Genomic DNA, 18,426 nt, shown 5'->3' with positions numbered 1-18,426 from the left:
CTTTTATCATTATTGTATAATAAAAATGGTTCAATTATGAAAAATTAGTTTTAAATTTTTGCTCTTCTTTTTTACTCGTTTCTAATGGGAATTTTCAGCAAAACTAAAATGTCATTCAAATTGAGAAAACAAATTGAATCTGTACAAGAGGATAATAAGCAAAGGGTAAAAGCTTAGAAGACATAGTTTTGATGAAAAATAGCTTTAATAGACTGAAATCGTCAAGGTTTTTATAAAAAAATTAACATCATTTCCAACATAAATGTTTAATTTTCTTATTCCCTTTTCGCTGAAATGACGAACAATTGAGAAAGAGGTTTCATTTGTCTCTCGAGCAACGTTGTCATAGGTGCTAGGTTCGCCCATTACAAAAGTATAGTCATAATGAAATGGAGGTGTTCTGCCTTGAATTTTGCAGTCCAGTTGAAGTCTTTCAAACACTTTAACCTCGGTGGGACCATCAACAGTAAAGTTAGTAATTGGATCTTGGCTTTTCAATGTAGTGCTGAATGAACCAGATTTTTGTATAAGACGACTTACATTGGTTTTAGTTGCTGTAACAATCACTGAAATGTTGTTCAGTTGAGGCTGGGGAAAAGTGCGTTCAATAACCTTAGAGCTTTCCTCTTGAATTTCATCATTAATAATCCATTTATAAGTTACATTGGCTGACGGGATTCCACATCGACCCATGAAATACCCAGTAGGATCACGAATTTCAGCAATCAGTTTAACCGGCTTTTCAGTGGAAAAGACATTTTCTGCAGTAATTTCAAGCCCAATAGATCTAACTTTTTGATCTTTTTTTATAAATCCAATGAGTGAATCTACAAAAAGATGAACAAGTGTCACAATAAGTAGATTTTTGACTTTTTACGATTGGTGTCTCATCGACTTTACCTGAAAGCTCGAAAGTGCGAAGATAAGTTCCTATGGAATAAGAAGGAACACCAAGAAACCAACCTTCAATTTGCACTGTATAGTTACCAGGTTTCGATGTTGAAGATGAATCAAATATCACTGAATATTCAATTACACTTTCATTTGAGACGAGGGTTTTATCATGTTGAGGGAATTGTTCAAATTTGAACCGATATTCATATAATGGGACATCTGTTTTAAAGGTATTTTCAACTGTGAAAGTGATTGGGATATCGAAGGTAACAGGGCCATTGTCATGCATTTCAATATAGTGACAGTCTAAAGTAAATAATGAATAGACAAGAAAAACGTGAATCAAAATGAAAAGTGATCGACTGTTTGTATTAATAACATTCAAGCAAATTTCCAATAATGTCTTCATATTAGAGTGTAAAGTAGTGATGCGCAATATCCATCCATATCAATCAGAACAAAAAGTAGATTTTCTTCATCGAAATTAAAATCTTTTTGATGGATAAAATCACGATATCGAGTGCAGAAATACTGTTTATTATCTTTGATAAGGATAATATCACTTTTCTCTAGTGTACAGGCAGCTTTTAGATCTACTTATTTTATTGATTACTGGATAACTTACCATAAAGAACGAAGGTATCGCGAGCAGTCCCTATCGAATGAGTTGGAACACCGAGATGAACTTCCCATACATCAACATGTACTGTATAGTTGCCCTCTATTGGTTCACAAGTGGATGAAAATTTCACTTCATGTGCACCGCGATATGAAGTTGAGACAATAGTTTTATCATGTTGAGGGAATTGGTCGAATCTAAACCGATATTCATATGTTATATTCATCGGTTCATTTGTCACTTCGACTAAGAATTGAATTGGGCAAAAAACTCGACACGGTCCCGAGTTACTCAACCTAAAAGTACGGTTTTGTGACCAAGCATACGGCGCATAGGCTGAAAGTAAACAAATAGACAAATTGAGTTGAGAGATTTCAAAAAGATGGCTGAGTAAAAATAAAACCATAACATGAATTATCTGAAAAGATTTTTGATAAAAGCATAATTGTAGCTTATTGGCTTGTTAAATAGTTGCACTGTATTAATATTAAACCTACGCTTTCCATTGACGAATGAGACGAAACACAGAATGAAGAATGATGATAAACTTCTCATGGTTGGTCTGAAGTTCTAGATGAGCTGCACTTGAACAATGTTTAGATGGAAACTGTTTTCAAATAATCATTACAAGAAGCTCCGATGATAGCTTTAAATCAGTTTTTACAAGTGGTTATGACCTGGGCTGGTTGTAAAGGTCAACCACACTAGGTGGAGATAAAAGTTGCTTTAACACAGTTGCAGAGTTTAAACCTATTGAGGCTATTTTGAAATTGAAACCATTGAAATAAAGGAAACATTGAAACATTTCTGAAATATGAAAAATCAAAAATTTTGAAGTTTTAGTCTCAAACACGTCAAAATATGATTTTGCCTTACATAAAAAACAATCGAACTGTCCAACTTCATACCTGGGCTTTGAAAATATAAAAAGGTTTCAAATCTGACCTCAAAGTTGTTGGAAAAGGTGCAATTCGCCTAAAATAACCCAACATTGAAATGTTCAGATAACCATCAGAAACTCAATTTCTTGGAATTTTCATAAAAAACTATTTTTCCTCAATTGAAACAAGAATGTCACTAAACTGAAGAAAAAAAGAATTTTTAAAATAGGATAAAAAGCAAAGAGTAAAAGTTATGTACTTTGGATTGCATAGACTTGGTGAGAAATATTAATACTTTAATGAACTTTAATAGTAACTCTCTCGCTAATTGTCGATACCTCATTTCTAAGAACAATATGTAAATCTATTGTTCCTTTTTCGCTGAAATAATTAATTATCGAGAAATAACTTTCATTTATGTCGCGAGCAACGGCTACATCAGTGTTAGGTTCATCCATCCTAAGAAAATATTTATAATGAAATGGAGGTGTTCCTCCGTGAATTTTGAAGTCCAGTTGATGTCTTTCAAACACTTTAACTTCGGTGGGACCATCAAAAGTTAAATTATTCATTGGATGCTTGCTTTTTAGAGAGATGTTGAATGTACCAGATTTTTGTATGGTACGACTTCCATTGGTTTTAGTTGCTGTAATAATCACTGAGATGTTGTTCAGTTGAGGCTGGGAAAAAGTGCGTTCAATAACCTTAGAGTTCCCCTCTTGAACCTCATCATTAACAATCCATTTATAAGTTACATTGGCTGGTGGGATTCCACATCGTCCGGTGAAAAACCCAGTAGGATCACGAATTTCAGCAGTTAGTTTAACTGGCATTACAGTGACCACTAAATTATCCATCGGAAGTACATAAAAATGATTTTGGTCTTTGTCTATAAATCCAATGAGTGAGTCTAGAAAATAAATGCAAAATGATACAATTATAATAGTAATTTTGCGACATTGCAGGATTGGTATCTCGATAACTTTACCTGAAAGCTCGAAAGTATTAAGAACAGTTCCCAAGGAATAAGAAGGAACTCTAAGGAACCAAATATCAACTTTCACTGTATAGTTACCAGATTTCGATGTTGAAGAAGATTCAAATGTTAATGAATATTCAACTGAGCGTGAAGTTGAGACGATGGTTTTATCGTGTTGAGGAAATTGGTCGAATGCAAACCGATATTCATATGATGGATCATCCACTCTATGACGATTAAACACTGAGAAGGTGATTGGGGCATCGAAGGTAACAGGGCCATCGTCTCCCATCTCAATATAGTTACATTCTGAAGTAAATAATAGACAAGAAAACGGGAATCAAAAGGATTCTAAAGTGATTAAGTGTTTGCACATAACATTAGATAAATAAAATGTCCAATGACGAATTTATTTTAGAGTGTACAATAGTGATGGGCAATATCCCTTTCCGATATCGATTAGGACAAAATTTGATTTTTTTCATCGAAATTTAACTCCTTTTCTTAGTGTAAAATAACGATGAATATCGTGGGAAGAAATGCCAATGGTGGTAACATCACACATCTCTAGTGTACACCCCATAAACAACTCATCTCTGTTTGCCTGGCGAGTCGCATTCTTACCGAAAAGCTCGAAAGAAGAATTAACAGCTCCTATCGAAAGAGTTTGGACACCGAGTTGACATTCCCATACATCAACTCGCACTGTATAGTTGCCCTCTTTTGGTTCACAAGTGGATGCAAATTGCACTGAGTACATGGTATCACCTTCAGTCGAGACGATGGTTTTATCATGTTGAGGAAACTCGTCAAATGTGAACCGATATTCATAAGATGTGTCATTTGATTCAGAGTGATTCGTAACTGAAATATAAAATCTGACTGGTGTATCAATCGATGCAGCTCCGTAGTGAAGTAGGAAGGTTCGGTTGTGTGACCAAACAAGCTTGCTATACACTGAAAGTAAAATGAATAGACAAGCGAAACGTCAAAAAGGACATCAAATATTACTGAGATCACACCAAGAACGACATCTTTTTGAAATATCTCATTAATAAAATTAACAACATAACATGAATATCTTTAATTGTAGCGTAAATAGTTTATAAATAGTTGCATTAAATTCATATTGAACTTACTCATTCCATTGATGGATAAGACAATACACAAAATGAAAAATGATGATAAACTTCTCATGGTTGAACTGAAGTTATAGATGCTTTGCACTTGAACAATGTTTAAATGAAAGTTTTTTTCAAACAATTTTCATAACAAAACTCCGATGACAGCTGCATGTTAGTGTTTATAAGCGGTTATGACCTGGGCTAGCTGTATAGGTAACCCACACTAGATGGCGACCCAGAAAAAAGTTGCTACAAAAAAGTAATGCAAGGCATTTGAAGACTTTATTTGATTCTTAACAAGATGAAAGTTTTGATCACTGTAAAGCAAAAGTCGAAAATAGTACTAGGTGTATCTAAATTAATCATTCGCGTGTTTTATCTTTAAAGCTCAATTGTGACCGCGCGAGACAAATCGAGAAAACTCACAGCAATTTTGATAAAACTTGCCATAGTTTTTGATGTTACTCTTCAGAAAAGATGAATCTTTTAGTATCAAATGTTTTACTGTAATGTCACTTCTGTATTGGCCAGATTAATTGACCCTGGCTTTGTCAATTATTTACATCTCAGCCTGGCAAGATATGGGAATTCAGTTCCAAACGTGACTTTCCATTTTTGGTTAAACAGTAAAATCTTCTGGTTAACATCAAAATCTCTTTCGATTCCCTTCGGTCCTTGTCTCCGTTCAGCTCAATTCAATGTCTACATTCAATCCTTTTTTTCATCTAACGTAAACTGGATAAAAATTTGAATGCTGCCAATGAATTAACTGTCTTTATAAACCACCTTCATGTTCATCAATTAGCATACCACTGGAGGAACCAACACAAGACAGTCATTGGCTCCATCGACACCAGGTTGATTCGATATATGAATACATTTTAATGAATCACTCTTTTATTATTGTGTATAAAAAATGATTCAGTTAAATGACTAATTTATGATTTTTACTCTTCGTTTTTTCTGGCGTAAATTATCAACAAAACTAGAACATTTTGAAATGGCGAAAAACTGCATGCGAATGAATGACAGGAATAAGAGCAAAGAGTATAAGCTATGCAATCACAGTAAATCAAAAGTGGATTGTCAAAGTGGCTAAGAACAAAAAGTTTAAAGAGTCTTTAAATGTGGATTGAATTTATTGTATTCAGTGAAAAGAAATTTACGATCAGCCATGATCGGGGGCTCAGCTTGTTATTTTTAAAAATAAAATTAGTGTTATATTGATTGTATTATATGTTCATCGGGAAGTACCCTGAACACTTACACACCCAGATAACCTTCTACTTGCACATCTGATATTCACTTTTAGGGTCTGTTGAAATTTATTCATATGCCTTGTCTTTACATATAACTGGTGTGATTACAGACAATAGACAGTCCTTAGTCCATCTATCCCAAAACTAGGCTCATTTGATATATAAATATTGATATATATAAAGAATTACTCTTTTACATTACTCAATTACTCTTGAATTATTATTGTGTATAAAAAATGATTCAATCGTAGGGATGTAAACTTCCAGCAACAGTTAAAGCAGTAATTGTAACTTTGCTTTTCAATGTAAGGTTGAATGAACCAGATTTTTGTATGATACGACTTCCAATGGTTTTAGTTGCTGTAACAATCACTGAAATGTTGTTCGATTGAGGCTGAGAAAAAGTATGAATAATAACCTTAGAACTTCCCTCTTGTACTGCATCATTAATAATCCATTTATAAGTTACATTGGCTGACGGGATTCCACATCGTCCCATGAAATATCCTTTAGGATCACGAGTAACGGCAATCAGTATAACTGGCATTTCAGTATAAACAACTGAAGAATGAGAAATTTCTCCTACTCTCAACCTTTCCATACCAAAACAATGATCATATTCTTGATCTTTTTTTATAAATCCAACAAGTGAATCTAGAAAAATCGATAAAAAGGGTGTTGCAGTCAAACTTTTAAATCGCAAAAACTTTTTCGAACTTTACTTAAATTTGAAAATTTTACATTTCCAAATAGTCAAATAACCAAGTAACAAGTGAAATAAATTGGTCAAAGTTTTGTTGTGGGTAACCTAGCAAGAACGATAAATGTAGATTATGGGCGCAACATTGTCTCTAATTTGAAATCGTTTTAATAAAAAATTTCGATTTCAAAGCCTACATTTCTTTTAACTTAAAAGTAGCGTAAACGATGAAATTAGTAAAAATGAATGCTAGGTTAGGATCATTGGGTCAATTAAAATCTTGATGATTTTCATTCTCTAAGAGTGATTGCACTTCAATTTAATTTTATCTTGATTTAATTTCATTAAAGGTTATTATTTAACTATCTTTCATTTGCTAATTAGTTCTGGAAAATTGTAAGAAAATCTATTCTGAATATTATGACTATTCCTGAATATTCAAATAGGAGCACAATCATGGTTGTATTAGAAGTAGATCAGAAGATATCAACTTTGAATAAGAAGGTAGATATTAATAGGTTTTAGTTCATATTGTTGGATTGATGATTCGATAACGTTACCTGTAAGCTGGAAGGTGGAATTAACAGCTCCTAACGAATAAGAAGGGCCACCGAGATGACGTTCCCAAACATCGAGTTGCACGGTATAGTTGCCAGGTTTAACTGTTGAAGAAGATTCAAATGTTATTGTGTATTCAACTCCATATCTAGTAAAGACAATGGTTTTATCATGTTGAGGAAACTGGTCAAATTTGAATCTGTATTCAAGTGATGGCTCATAGGCATCAGGTTTATAAGAATTGTAAGCTGTGAAGGTGATTGGTGTACCAAAGGTAACAGGTCCATCGTCACTTATCCAAATCCACTGACAGTCTAAAGTAAAAAATGAATAGACAAGAAAAACGTGAATCAAAATGATTCTCAAAGGTGAATGGACAGGATTTTTGATCACTAAAAAACTTAGATAGTCGCTTTATATTAGGATTTGCAATATCCATTTTCAGTTATCGAATAGTACAAAATATCGATACTTTTACCCAATTTTACGCTTTTTAAATGGATAAAATAAATAAAGCACATCTCCAGCGGACAAGTACATTTGAACTGGTCTATTTTTTGGATTGGTGACTTGCTAATCTCACCTTTAAGCTCGAAGGTGTCAAGAAGAGTTCCTAGCGAATGCATTGGGGCACCGAGTTCAGATCTCCGTACTTCAACTTGTACTGTATAGTTACCACCTTTCGGTTCACAGCTTGATGCAAATCTAACTGAGTATCCTTCTATTTGTGAAGTTGATACGATGGTTTTATCATACTGTGGAAATTGGTCGAATTTGAACCGATATTCATATGATGTAGCTCTTGATATATAGGCCTCTGCCACTCTGGCCATAAATTCATTTTCAGAATTAACGAAAAATCTTCCAGTTTTCAACAGACTAAAAGTTCGGTTGTGGGACCAAACGCGTCCATCATATGCTGAAAGTAGATGAATTGGACAAAAAAATGGCAATCAAAAGAATTCGCAAAGATTACTGAATGCTTGTACATCAAACATAGCATCTTATTGAAATTACACAAAATTAAAACTGACATTAATTAATGTGCAAAGATGTTTGATTTTAGCTAAGAAACGCATTAAATAATTATATTAAACCTACAATCTCCATTGATGGATGAGACGAAACACAGAATAAAGAATGATGATAAACTTCTCATGGTTGGTCTGAAGTTACAGATGATTTGCACTTGAAAAATGTTTACATGGAAACTGTTTTCAAATATTTATCACAAAAAAAACTCCGATGGCAGCTTTATATCAGTGTTTACAAGCGGTAATGACCTGGGCTAGTTGTATAGATAACCCACACTAGATGGCAACCAAGAAACAGAGCAACAGAGCATAAAATACAATAGAGTAAATAGAGTATTTAAAGACTTTGTTGTATTTTGGACAAATGAAATGAATGTTGCGATAACTGTAATAAAAGACAGAAGTAATGAATAATATTAGAACGTTTTATAATTTCGTTAATCAATTACTTTTCGTTCCAATCAGTCTATTTTTTAAATGAAAAAGTTTTCATCTCTCATTGAGGAAAACCAAATAAAATCTATTTTAGACTTTGAAAGTGATTTTATCAAAAACCTTCTAGGAATCATAGAAATCTTGCAACTACACGAATGGTTTCAATTCTTATAACCCTAAAAGTTCATCAGGTACAGATTTTTCACCTAACTCTTTACTTTTTACTCCAAAACATAGTTTCACATAAAATTCTGATCCAACAATCACAATTTTGATAAGACTTGCCATAGTTTCTGATGTTACTCTTCAGAAAAGATGAATCTTTTAGTATCAAATATTTTACTGTAATGTCACTTCTGTATTGGCCAGATTAATTGACCCTGGCTTTGTCAACCATTTACATCTCAGTCTGGCAAGATATGGAAATTCAGTTCCAAACGTGATTTTCCATTTCTGGTTGAACAGTAAAATCTTCTGGTTAACATCAAAATCTCTTTCGATTCCCTTCGGTCCTTGTCTCCGTCCAGCTCAATTCAATGTCTCCATTCAATCCTTTTTTTCATCTAACGTACACTGGATAAAAATTAGAATGCTGCCAATGAATTAACTGTCTTTATAAGCCACCTTCATGGTCATCAATTAGCATACCACTGGAGGAACCAACACAAGACAGTCATTGGCTCCATCGACACCAGAACCAGATTCATTCGATACATGAATACATTTTAAAGAATCACTCTTTTATTATTATTGTGCATAAAAAATGATTGAATGCCTAATTTATGATTTTTACTCTTCGCTTTTCCTGGCGTAAATTATCAACAAAACTAGAACATTTTGAAATGGCGAAAAACTGCATGCGAATGACAGGAATAAGAGCAAAGAGTATAAGCTATGCAATCACAGTAAATCAAAAGTGGATTGTCAAAGTGGCTAACAATAAGCAACAATAGTGTGTAAGCTTAGCCTGAATCTTTGCTACGCTCCGATAATAAAACATTTAATGTGGCTCTAGTAGCTATTGGAATTTTTCATAAAAGAAAAAGCTTTTCCAATGGAAATAGTTTACGACTGACCTCAAGCAAAAATGAATAGAAAATGGTCGCGATGGTGTAAAATTAGATTTGGATGTAGATAGTGATAGTGACATATGTAATGATGCAGCTTACTGATGTTAAGCTATCGACGATTTCTGAGAAATATGGAAATATTTCCAGATAATGTAAACTGATTCCAGTTCATTGTCATCATAAAGAATTTAAATAATTTCTGGTGTCATTTTGAGAGCATTAGTGAACGAATACGATTTTCTTTAGATTTAGTGCCTCAGAGTAGAGGAATTATCAAACCGTCACTGAAATTGAAAACAGCGAATGAACTTAATTTTTCGTAAAAATGCAGAGCAAAGAGTTAATATTATGCTTCTGAGATTCACACAGTAGGTGTAGAATACTTTAATGGACTGAAATTGTCATTTTTTCGGTAAGTTTTGATATTCCATTCTCAATAGAGATTAAAAAACTTCTTGTTCCTTTTTCGCTGAAATAATGAATTATTTCAAAATTTGTTTCATTTGTGTCTTTTGCAAAACTTTCAGATTCGCCATCCATCGAAAAACTATAGCGATAATGAAATGGAGGTGCCTCTTCGTGTACTTTGCAGTCCAGTTGAAGCCTTTCAAACACTTTAACCTCGGTTGGACCATCAATCGTCAAATTAGTAATTGGAGCTCTGCTTTCCAATGTAAGATTTAATGAACCAGATTTTTGTATAAGACAACTTCCATTGGTTTTTGCAGTAACGATCACTGAAATGTTATTATTTGGTTGAGGCTTAGTAAAAGTACGTTCAATAACCTTGTCATTAAAGTTGTCCTCTTGTACTTTGCCATCAACAGTCCAATTATACATGTATGTTATATTGAATGGCTGGCTTCCACATCGTCCCATGAAATACCCAGTAGGATCACGAATTTCAACAGCCAGTTTGGCTGGCTTTGCAGTTGAAATTAAATTGTCATCATCAACAGCATGATCACGGGACCACTCTCTATATATAAATCCGGTGAGTGAATCTAGAAAAGTCGACAAAATTGAAATGCATGGTGTTTTAGTCAAATTTAATAATGGTATAATATGTGTAATAACATATAATATATCGTGTTGCAAACTTTCCAAACTAAGAAAATAATAAGTTATTGAATCTGAAAATCCACCTAGATATCAAGTAAGTGAATCTAGGAAAAGTGATAAAAAGAGTGTTCCAGTCAAAGTTTCAAATCGCAATAACTTTTTCGACCTTTACCTTTACCTTGACTTTAAACGATGAAATCAGTAAAAAGAGTGATAGGCTAGGATCATTGGGTCAACTAAAATCTCGATAATTTTCCTTCTCTTGGAGTAATTTCAATTCAATTCAGACCAATTTGAATTTCATTAAAGGCTGTTATTTAGCCAGCAATGATTTGCTAATTTGTTATATTATAATAAAATCAAGTTCTATCCCTGAATATTCAAATAGGAGCACAATCATGGTTGTATTAGAAGTAGATCAGAAGATAACAACTTTGAATGAGAAGTTAGATATTGATAGGTTTTGGTTCATATTAATGGATTGATGATTCGATAACGTTACCTGTAAGCTGGAAGGTGGAATTAACAGCTCCTAACGAATAACAAGGGACATCGAGATGACATGTCCAAACATCGAGTTGCACGGTATAGTTGCCAGGTTTAACTGTTGAAGACGATTCAAACGTTATTGTATATTCAACTCCAACTTCAGTTGAGACGATGGTTTTATCATGTTCAGGAAACTCGTCAAATTTGAATCGGTATTCAAGTGGTGGGCCGTTATAAGATTGAAAGGTATTGCTTGCTATGAAGGTAATTGGTGTACCAAGGATAGCAGGTCCATCGTTATTTATATGTGAGGTCCACTGACATTCTAAAGTAAAAAATGAATAGTCAAGAAAAACGTGAATCAAAATAATTCTCAAAGATGAATGGACATAATTTTTAAGTACCAAATACTCAAATAGCCGCCGTATTAGGTTTTTGATGTGCAATATCCATTTTCAGATATTGAATAGCACAAAATATCGTTACTTTGGCCAAATTTTACGCTTTTTAAATGGATAAAATAAATAACGCACATCGCCAGTATAAAAGTGAATTTGAATTGGTCTATTTGTTGTATTGTTGACTTGCTAATCTTACCTTTAAGCTCGAAGGTGTCAAGAAGAGTTCCTAACGATTGCATTGGGGCGCCGAGTACAGATCTCAGTACTTCAACTTGTACTGTATAGTTGCCACTTTTCAGTTCACAGGTTGATGCAAATCTAACAGAGTAGATTTTCATTGAAACAGGCCATACGATGGTTTTATCATACTGTGGAAATTGGTCAAATTTGAACCGATATTCATATGATGTAGCTCTTGATCCATAGGCATAGGCCACTTTAACCAGAAAATCAATTTCAGAGTTAACCACAAAAGGTCCAGTTTTCAACAGACTAAAAGTTCGGTTGTGGGTAAAAATACCCATATAAACTGAAAGTAAACAAATTGAAAAGATTGTAGATCAAAAGGACTCGCAAAGATGACTGAATGCTTGTACATCAATCACAGCATCTTATTGAAATTGAATAAACTTTAAACCATGACAATAATTAATGTAAAAAGATATTTGCTTTTAGCTTAAAGGCTCTTCAAATAGTTATAAGTTAATTATTAAATTAATATTAAACCTACTTTCTCCATTGATGGTTGCGACCAAACACAGAATAAAGAATGATGATAAACTTCTCATGGTTGGTCTGAAGTTACAGATGATTTGCACTTGAACAATGTTTGGATGAAAACTATTTATCACAGCTAAACTCCAATGACAGCTTCAAGCGATGATGACCTGGGCTGATTGTAAAGGTCAGCCGCACTAGATGGCGACCGAGATAAACGTTGCTTTAACAGAGCATTCAATACATTTAAAGACGTTGAATGTTGCGATAACTGTAATAAAAAACACAAGTAAATAAATAATATTTAATGCTTTGTAATTTAGTTTGAATCAGTCTATTTTTTCAATAAAAAAGTTTTCGTATCCTTGATTTTATTTAGGAAAACTAAGGAGACAACATAAATTTGATTATGGCATCAATCAAGCTAATAATTAAATTCATTATTAATATGCTAAAAAGGTGATGAACAATGTCATTTATTGGGTATCATAGCATCGAAATGGCTGCCAGCAGATAAGAGATCGAGCCTCGAAAGTTGAATACTAATGAAATGGTAAGTTATCGTAACATTCACTTCATTTAGTGTCGATCAAATAAAGTCTTCAAATACATCTTACATCAGAACTCTGTTAAAGCAACTTTTAGCTCGCCATCTGTTGTGGGCTACCTATACAGCTAGCCCAGGTCATCACCGTTTGTAAACTCTGATATAAAGCTGCCATCAGAGTTTTTTTGTGATAAATATTTGAAAAAAACTTTCATTTAAACATTGTTCAAGTGAAAATCATCTGTAACTTCAGTTCACCATGAGAAGTTTATCTTCATTCTTCATTTTGTGTATCGTCTTATACATCAATGGAATGAGTAAGTTCAATATTTATTTGATGCAATTATTTGATACAACATTTGTAAACTAAGCGTACTGTAATAATATAACTTGTTTGAATTTTAAGCTCAACTATCACCGCTTTTTTTTGCCTATTTTTTTCATTTTCAGCCTGTGGTGCAGGTCTTAGGATGTATAACGTTGGACTTCAAACAATTGGTACACCAGTGTTATTTAAAGTTTATTCTTACGATAGTCCAAGTGGTCCTTCATATGAATTTCGATTCAAATTTGACCAATTTCCACAATATGATAAAATTATTGTCTCAGATCAAAGTGGAGTAGCTTACTTTGTAACATTTGAATCAGTGAAAGCTGGTAACTATTCAGTACAAATTGATGCATGGACTTGTAATCACGGCGTTCCTGTTGATTCGTTAGGAACTCTTAATTCTACCTTCCAACTTACAGGTAACGTTATCGAGTCATCAATCCAGAAATACTGAGATTAAGCTTATTTTTTGTATTTTCTAGATTCCCTTACTGGAACTATAGCTGTAAATGATGATGCGAATATAAAAGTTGTTTCCACTGCAGAGGTGTATGCACTCACTGCCAGAATTAGTTATTATTTCGGGTTCTTCAACTCGGCTGATTTAACTTACAAGTGGATTATTAATGATGAACCACAAGAGGAAATTTATAAGATTATTGAACGGACTTTTTCCCAGCCTCAACTGAACAACATTTCAGTGATTGTTACAGCAACTAAAACCAATGGAAGTCGTCTTATACAAAAATCTGGTACATTCAATATTACATTGATCAGCAAAGATCCAATTACTAATTTGACTGTTGATGGTCCAACCGAGGTTAAAGTGTTTGAAAGAGTTCAACTAGACTGCAAAATTCAAGGCGGAACACCTCCATTTCAATATGCATATCATATTTCAATGAAAAAACCTTACAGCGAGTATATTAGTGTTACTAAACATTCGAATGAAAGCTTCTCATCATTAATCAGATATTTCAGTACAAAAGGAACAAGAACTTTGCATGTTATTGCTAGTAATGATATAGTTTCGCTTAGAAAGAGAATGGAATTTTCAGTCTATTAGTCTATAACGCAAGTTATAAAGTTAGAATGTAATTGGGACCGCATGAGAAAATTTAAACAAATTTTGGTAAAGAAAATGATTTTTGATGTTGCTCTCAACACAAAAGATGAATCTTTTTAGATATAAAATATAAAATAATTTAATATAATAAATGTTTTATTTAATAATGCGATTGACATCCAATTGATTGGTAATTGTTGTAATTCAATTTGAGTGTGGAAAAAATTGTTAAATTTATTCATCAAAAGAACGCATTTTGGCTAAACTTCCGTATTCAGCCGGTCGAATTTCTTCATGAAACTTTGTGTACTTATAGAACTCGACAAGCTGAGTCCGAATATATAGGTCATTTTATGCGGAAACGCCCCCTAGCGGAGAAAATTTTGATTGTATGAAAACGCGTTTTAGACCATTTCTAACGTTGCGCATGCGCATAGAACAATTTTTCGGACACATACTATTAACAATGATTAGTTCAACCTATGTGCGAAGTTTCATGACTCTAGCTAGCATATTGCCTGAGATATGGGTCCATAGACGTATAATACAAAACATATACAAAATCATTGGAAATCAAAAAATGTGTATTGAATAGGCACTGACTATCAAAATGTGAACACATGTGTTAGGTTAGGTTAGGTTAGGTTAGGGCACGTAAATTCATTGTTTGCTCTGTTTATGATTATATTTATACGTTCCAGAATATCAAGAGGCTCATAAGACTGAATTCTCGCTTTTTTGCATTGATTCGAGGTAAAGTGGTACTATGTATAAATTGACCCATATCTCAGTCAATATACTAGCTAGAGTCATGAAACTTCGCACATAGGTTGAACTGATCATTGTTAATAATATGTGTCCGAAAAATTGTTCTATGCGCATGCGCAACGTTAGAAATGGTCTAAAACGCGTTTTCATACAATCAAAATTTTCTCCGCTAGGGGGCGTTTCCGCATAAAATGACCTATATATTCGGACTCAGCTTGTCGAGTTCTATAAGTACACAAAGTTTCATGAAGAAATTCGACCGGCTGAATACGGAAGTTATACCCGCATTTTTTAGTTATGAATACAAAGCAGATGGAATGGTCTTCTAGATCTCCTGGTGAATATCAAAATCTCTTTTGATGAGAATGATTGTAAAAATTATTACAAACATATGAAAACATATATACTAAAATTCCTGAACAGAGAAGAAATATTGAATTGACATTTTACTCATTTGAACCTTCATTTGCTCATGTTTTTACCTTTTATTTTCCTATTATGCCCAAAGTATTTCACCATTTTGTCCAAAATACTTTAGTAGTAAATCTTTAAGAAGATTTGTGAAAACTTCATTTCTTCATTTGCCTTTCCATTTCAAAATTAGGTTTTTTCATTTCAACCAATCAGTTTTGACAGTATAGTGAATAAAAAATGATTCAGTTTAAATGGCTAATTTATGATTTTTAATCTTGGGTTTTTTACTGATTTCCGTTGTGAATTATCAGTAAAACTATAACGTTCTGATATGGCGAAAAATTGTGAATGAGAATGAATGACAGAAAAAAAGAGCAAAGAGTATAAGTTATGTACTTTGCATTTCTTACTATGGAAGGTACTTTAATAAACTGAAATGGTCAAGTCCTTAAACAATGAGGATACATCATTTTCAACTCTAATGAATAAGTCTTTGGTTCCTTTTTCACTGAAATAATTAACTATTGAGAAGAAGCTCTCATTTGTATCTTTTTCAACTCTTTCAGCTTCGGAAAGAGCTTCTTTCATCCAAAAACTGTAGTGATAATGAAATGGAGGTGTTCCGCCATGAATTTTGCAGTCCAGTTGAAGTCTTTCAAACACTTTAACCTCGGTGATACCATCAACAGTAAATTCAGTAATTAGATCTCGGCTTTTCAATGTAGTGCTTAATGTACCAGATTTTTGTATAAGACGACTTCCATTGGTTTTAGTTGCTGTAATAATCACTGAGATGTTGTTCAGTTGAGGCCGGGAAAAAGTGCGTTCAATAACCTTAGAACTTTCCTCTTGAACTTCATCATTAATAATCCATTTGTAAGTTATATTAGCTGGTTGGATTCCACATCGTCCGGTGAAAAATCCGGTAGGATCCGCAATATCAGCCATCAGTTTAACAAGCGTTTCAGTTGAAACAAATTTGTTCATCAAAACTTCATATCTAATATGTTGATTACGATTTAAATTAATCATTCCAGTAATAGAATCTAGAAAAATGAATGAAAAAGTAGTACAATAATGGTTAAGTATATTTTTTACATTGACGGCTTGGTGTCTCATTAACGCTACCTGAAAGCTCGAAAGTATGAAGAACAGTTCCTATAGAACAAGAGCGAACACCAATAAACCAAACATCAACTTTCACTGTATAGTTACCAGCTTTCGATGTTGAAGATGATTCAAATGTTACTGTGTATTCAACTCGATGTGAAGTTGAGCCAATAGTTTTATCATGTTGAGGAAATTGGTCAAATGCGAACCGATATTCATATGATGGATCATCTAGTTTATGGCGATTAAAAACTGAGAAGGTGATTGGTGAGTCAAGGGTAACAGGTCCATCGTTTTCAACTTCGAGCCAACGTAAAGCTATATCTAAAGTAAAAAATGAATAGACAAGAAAAGCGTGAACCAAACGGATTCTAAAAGGTGATTGAGTGATTGCACATAACATGCAAGTATAAAACATTTTCAATGGCTACTTTAAAGAGTGTGCAGTATCCATTTTCTGATATCAATTAGGACAGATTTTTCATCAAAATTTAACTCTTTTCGATTACCGAAATTTTACCTGTGAGCTCGAAGGTGTCAACAACTGTTCCTACTGGGTGTGCAGGTACATCGAGTTGATACTCCCATACATCAACTTGTACAGTATAGTTGCCAACTTTGCGTTCACAGGTTGATGCAAAGACTACATCGTATACGCATATATGTCTAGGAAATGAGATGGTTTTATCATGTTGAGGAAACTGGTCAAATTTGAACCGATATTCATATACAGTAGTATTTGATTTAGAGGGGTTTGTAACTTCAACTGTAAAAGTGGCTCGTTCATCAGTTGGTACTGGTCCAAAGTCGTATAAACAAATAGTTTGGTTTTGCGAGCAAATCCGTTCACGACACGCTAGAAGTAAAATAAATAGAAAAACGTGAATCAAAAGGATTCTCAAAGATGATTGAGTGTTTGCCCATCAAATACGACATCTTATTGCGATTGAATAAAGTTAAAACCATAACATTTATCAATGTAAAATGATTTTTCATTGTAACTTAGATAGTCCATGAAATAGTTGCACTGCCTTAATATTGAACTTACATATTCCATGGATGAATGAGACGAAACACAGAATGAAGAATGATGATAAACTTCTCATGTTGCACTGAAGTTATAGATGATTCACACTTGAACAATGTTTAGATGAAAGTTGTTTTCAAACAATTATCACAACAAAACTCCGATGGCAGCTTCATGTTATTGTTTTCAAGCGATGATGACCAGGGCGAGTTGTATAGGTAACCCGCACTAGATGGCGACCGAGAAAAAAGTTGCTTCAGAGGACTTTACATTTTTTGTTGCTGCTCTTGCAGTTGACGTCAAATTGATAGTCATAAGTGAAATCAATTCAGAAATTTAATTTAAGTGTGGAGTAAATTGTTAATTTTATGCATCATGAGAGCGCATTTTTTGAGTTATGAATACAAATACATCTTGAGAATTTTCGGTGATGAATGTCTATTCTTTCAAAAAATGATTTTTTTGCAATTAAGAAAAAACAATTACAATGTTTTCTGTATCAATTAATTGTATGCATAAAATTGGTTTTATTTTATATGATTGATACTGGAAGTTCGTCTACTTGGACATCTAACATTCACCTTTAGGATCTGTTGAAATTGATACATAGGCCATTAACCCTTACCTGTCTTTACATACAACTCGTGTGGTTTGCAACTTTTTATTCAAAGTTCAGAAAATTTGATTCATGAAGAAATGTAAATGAGTTCTTCACTCAGAGCTTTTGATAAAGATTCGAGAGATTTTTCATTTCTATTCTGTTATTCCTGCACCACGAGACTATAAAGATAACAATTCTCGTCCTCTAAGAGATCAGTCAGAGACAGTCATTTGGTTCCATCGATCCCAACACCATGCATGAATACATTTTAAAGAATTATATTTTTTATTATACATTACTTAATTACTATTGTACTTTTATTGGTTATAAACAATGATTC

The 18,426-nt window shown here is 33.3% G+C and overlaps 4 protein-coding genes across 4 annotated transcripts; all 4 read right to left on the bottom strand.

The window, feature by feature from the left end:
* Window positions 1-204: 204 nt before the first annotated feature.
* Window positions 205-2,236, bottom strand: LOC112538815 (transmembrane protein 130-like). The gene is made up of 4 exons (XM_025160763.2): window positions 2,011-2,236; window positions 1,520-1,849; window positions 901-1,200; window positions 205-827 (listed from the first exon to the last, which is right to left on the bottom strand). The coding sequence occupies exons 1-4, from the start codon at window positions 2,066-2,068 to the stop codon at window positions 205-207; spliced, it is 1,311 nt and encodes a 436-aa protein (XP_025016531.2). The 5' UTR covers window positions 2,069-2,236.
* A 430-nt stretch (window positions 2,237-2,666) lies between these two features.
* LOC112538816 (uncharacterized) lies at window positions 2,667-4,684 on the bottom strand. The gene is made up of 4 exons (XM_025160764.2): window positions 4,513-4,684; window positions 3,998-4,330; window positions 3,383-3,682; window positions 2,667-3,304 (listed from the first exon to the last, which is right to left on the bottom strand). Exons 1-4 carry the CDS (start codon window positions 4,568-4,570, stop codon window positions 2,691-2,693), a joined length of 1,305 nt encoding a protein of 434 aa, XP_025016532.2. The 5' UTR covers window positions 4,571-4,684; the 3' UTR covers window positions 2,667-2,690.
* A 6,323-nt stretch (window positions 4,685-11,007) lies between these two features.
* LOC149094922 (uncharacterized) lies at window positions 11,008-12,063 on the bottom strand. Its single transcript, XM_089266127.1, has 2 exons — window positions 11,702-12,063; window positions 11,008-11,429 (listed from the first exon to the last, which is right to left on the bottom strand). Exons 1-2 carry the CDS (start codon window positions 12,027-12,029, stop codon window positions 11,089-11,091), a joined length of 669 nt encoding a protein of 222 aa, XP_089122253.1. The 5' UTR covers window positions 12,030-12,063; the 3' UTR covers window positions 11,008-11,088.
* A 3,680-nt stretch (window positions 12,064-15,743) lies between these two features.
* LOC107369700 (transmembrane protein 130-like) lies at window positions 15,744-17,700 on the bottom strand. The gene is made up of 4 exons (XM_015937672.3): window positions 17,507-17,700; window positions 16,979-17,314; window positions 16,477-16,782; window positions 15,744-16,394 (listed from the first exon to the last, which is right to left on the bottom strand). Exons 1-4 carry the CDS (start codon window positions 17,562-17,564, stop codon window positions 15,772-15,774), a joined length of 1,323 nt encoding a protein of 440 aa, XP_015793158.1. The 5' UTR covers window positions 17,565-17,700; the 3' UTR covers window positions 15,744-15,771.
* Window positions 17,701-18,426: the final 726 nt, after the last annotated feature.

Source organism: Tetranychus urticae, chromosome 1 (assembly GCF_039701765.1).
Source record: "Tetranychus urticae isolate SD_2017Ah chromosome 1, NJAU_TeUrti_SD_1.0, whole genome shotgun sequence".
Classification (NCBI taxonomy): domain Eukaryota; kingdom Metazoa; phylum Arthropoda; class Arachnida; order Trombidiformes; family Tetranychidae; genus Tetranychus; species Tetranychus urticae.
The sequence above is the reverse complement of the archived record's forward strand: the minus strand, read 5'-3'. Positions and strand labels throughout refer to the sequence as shown.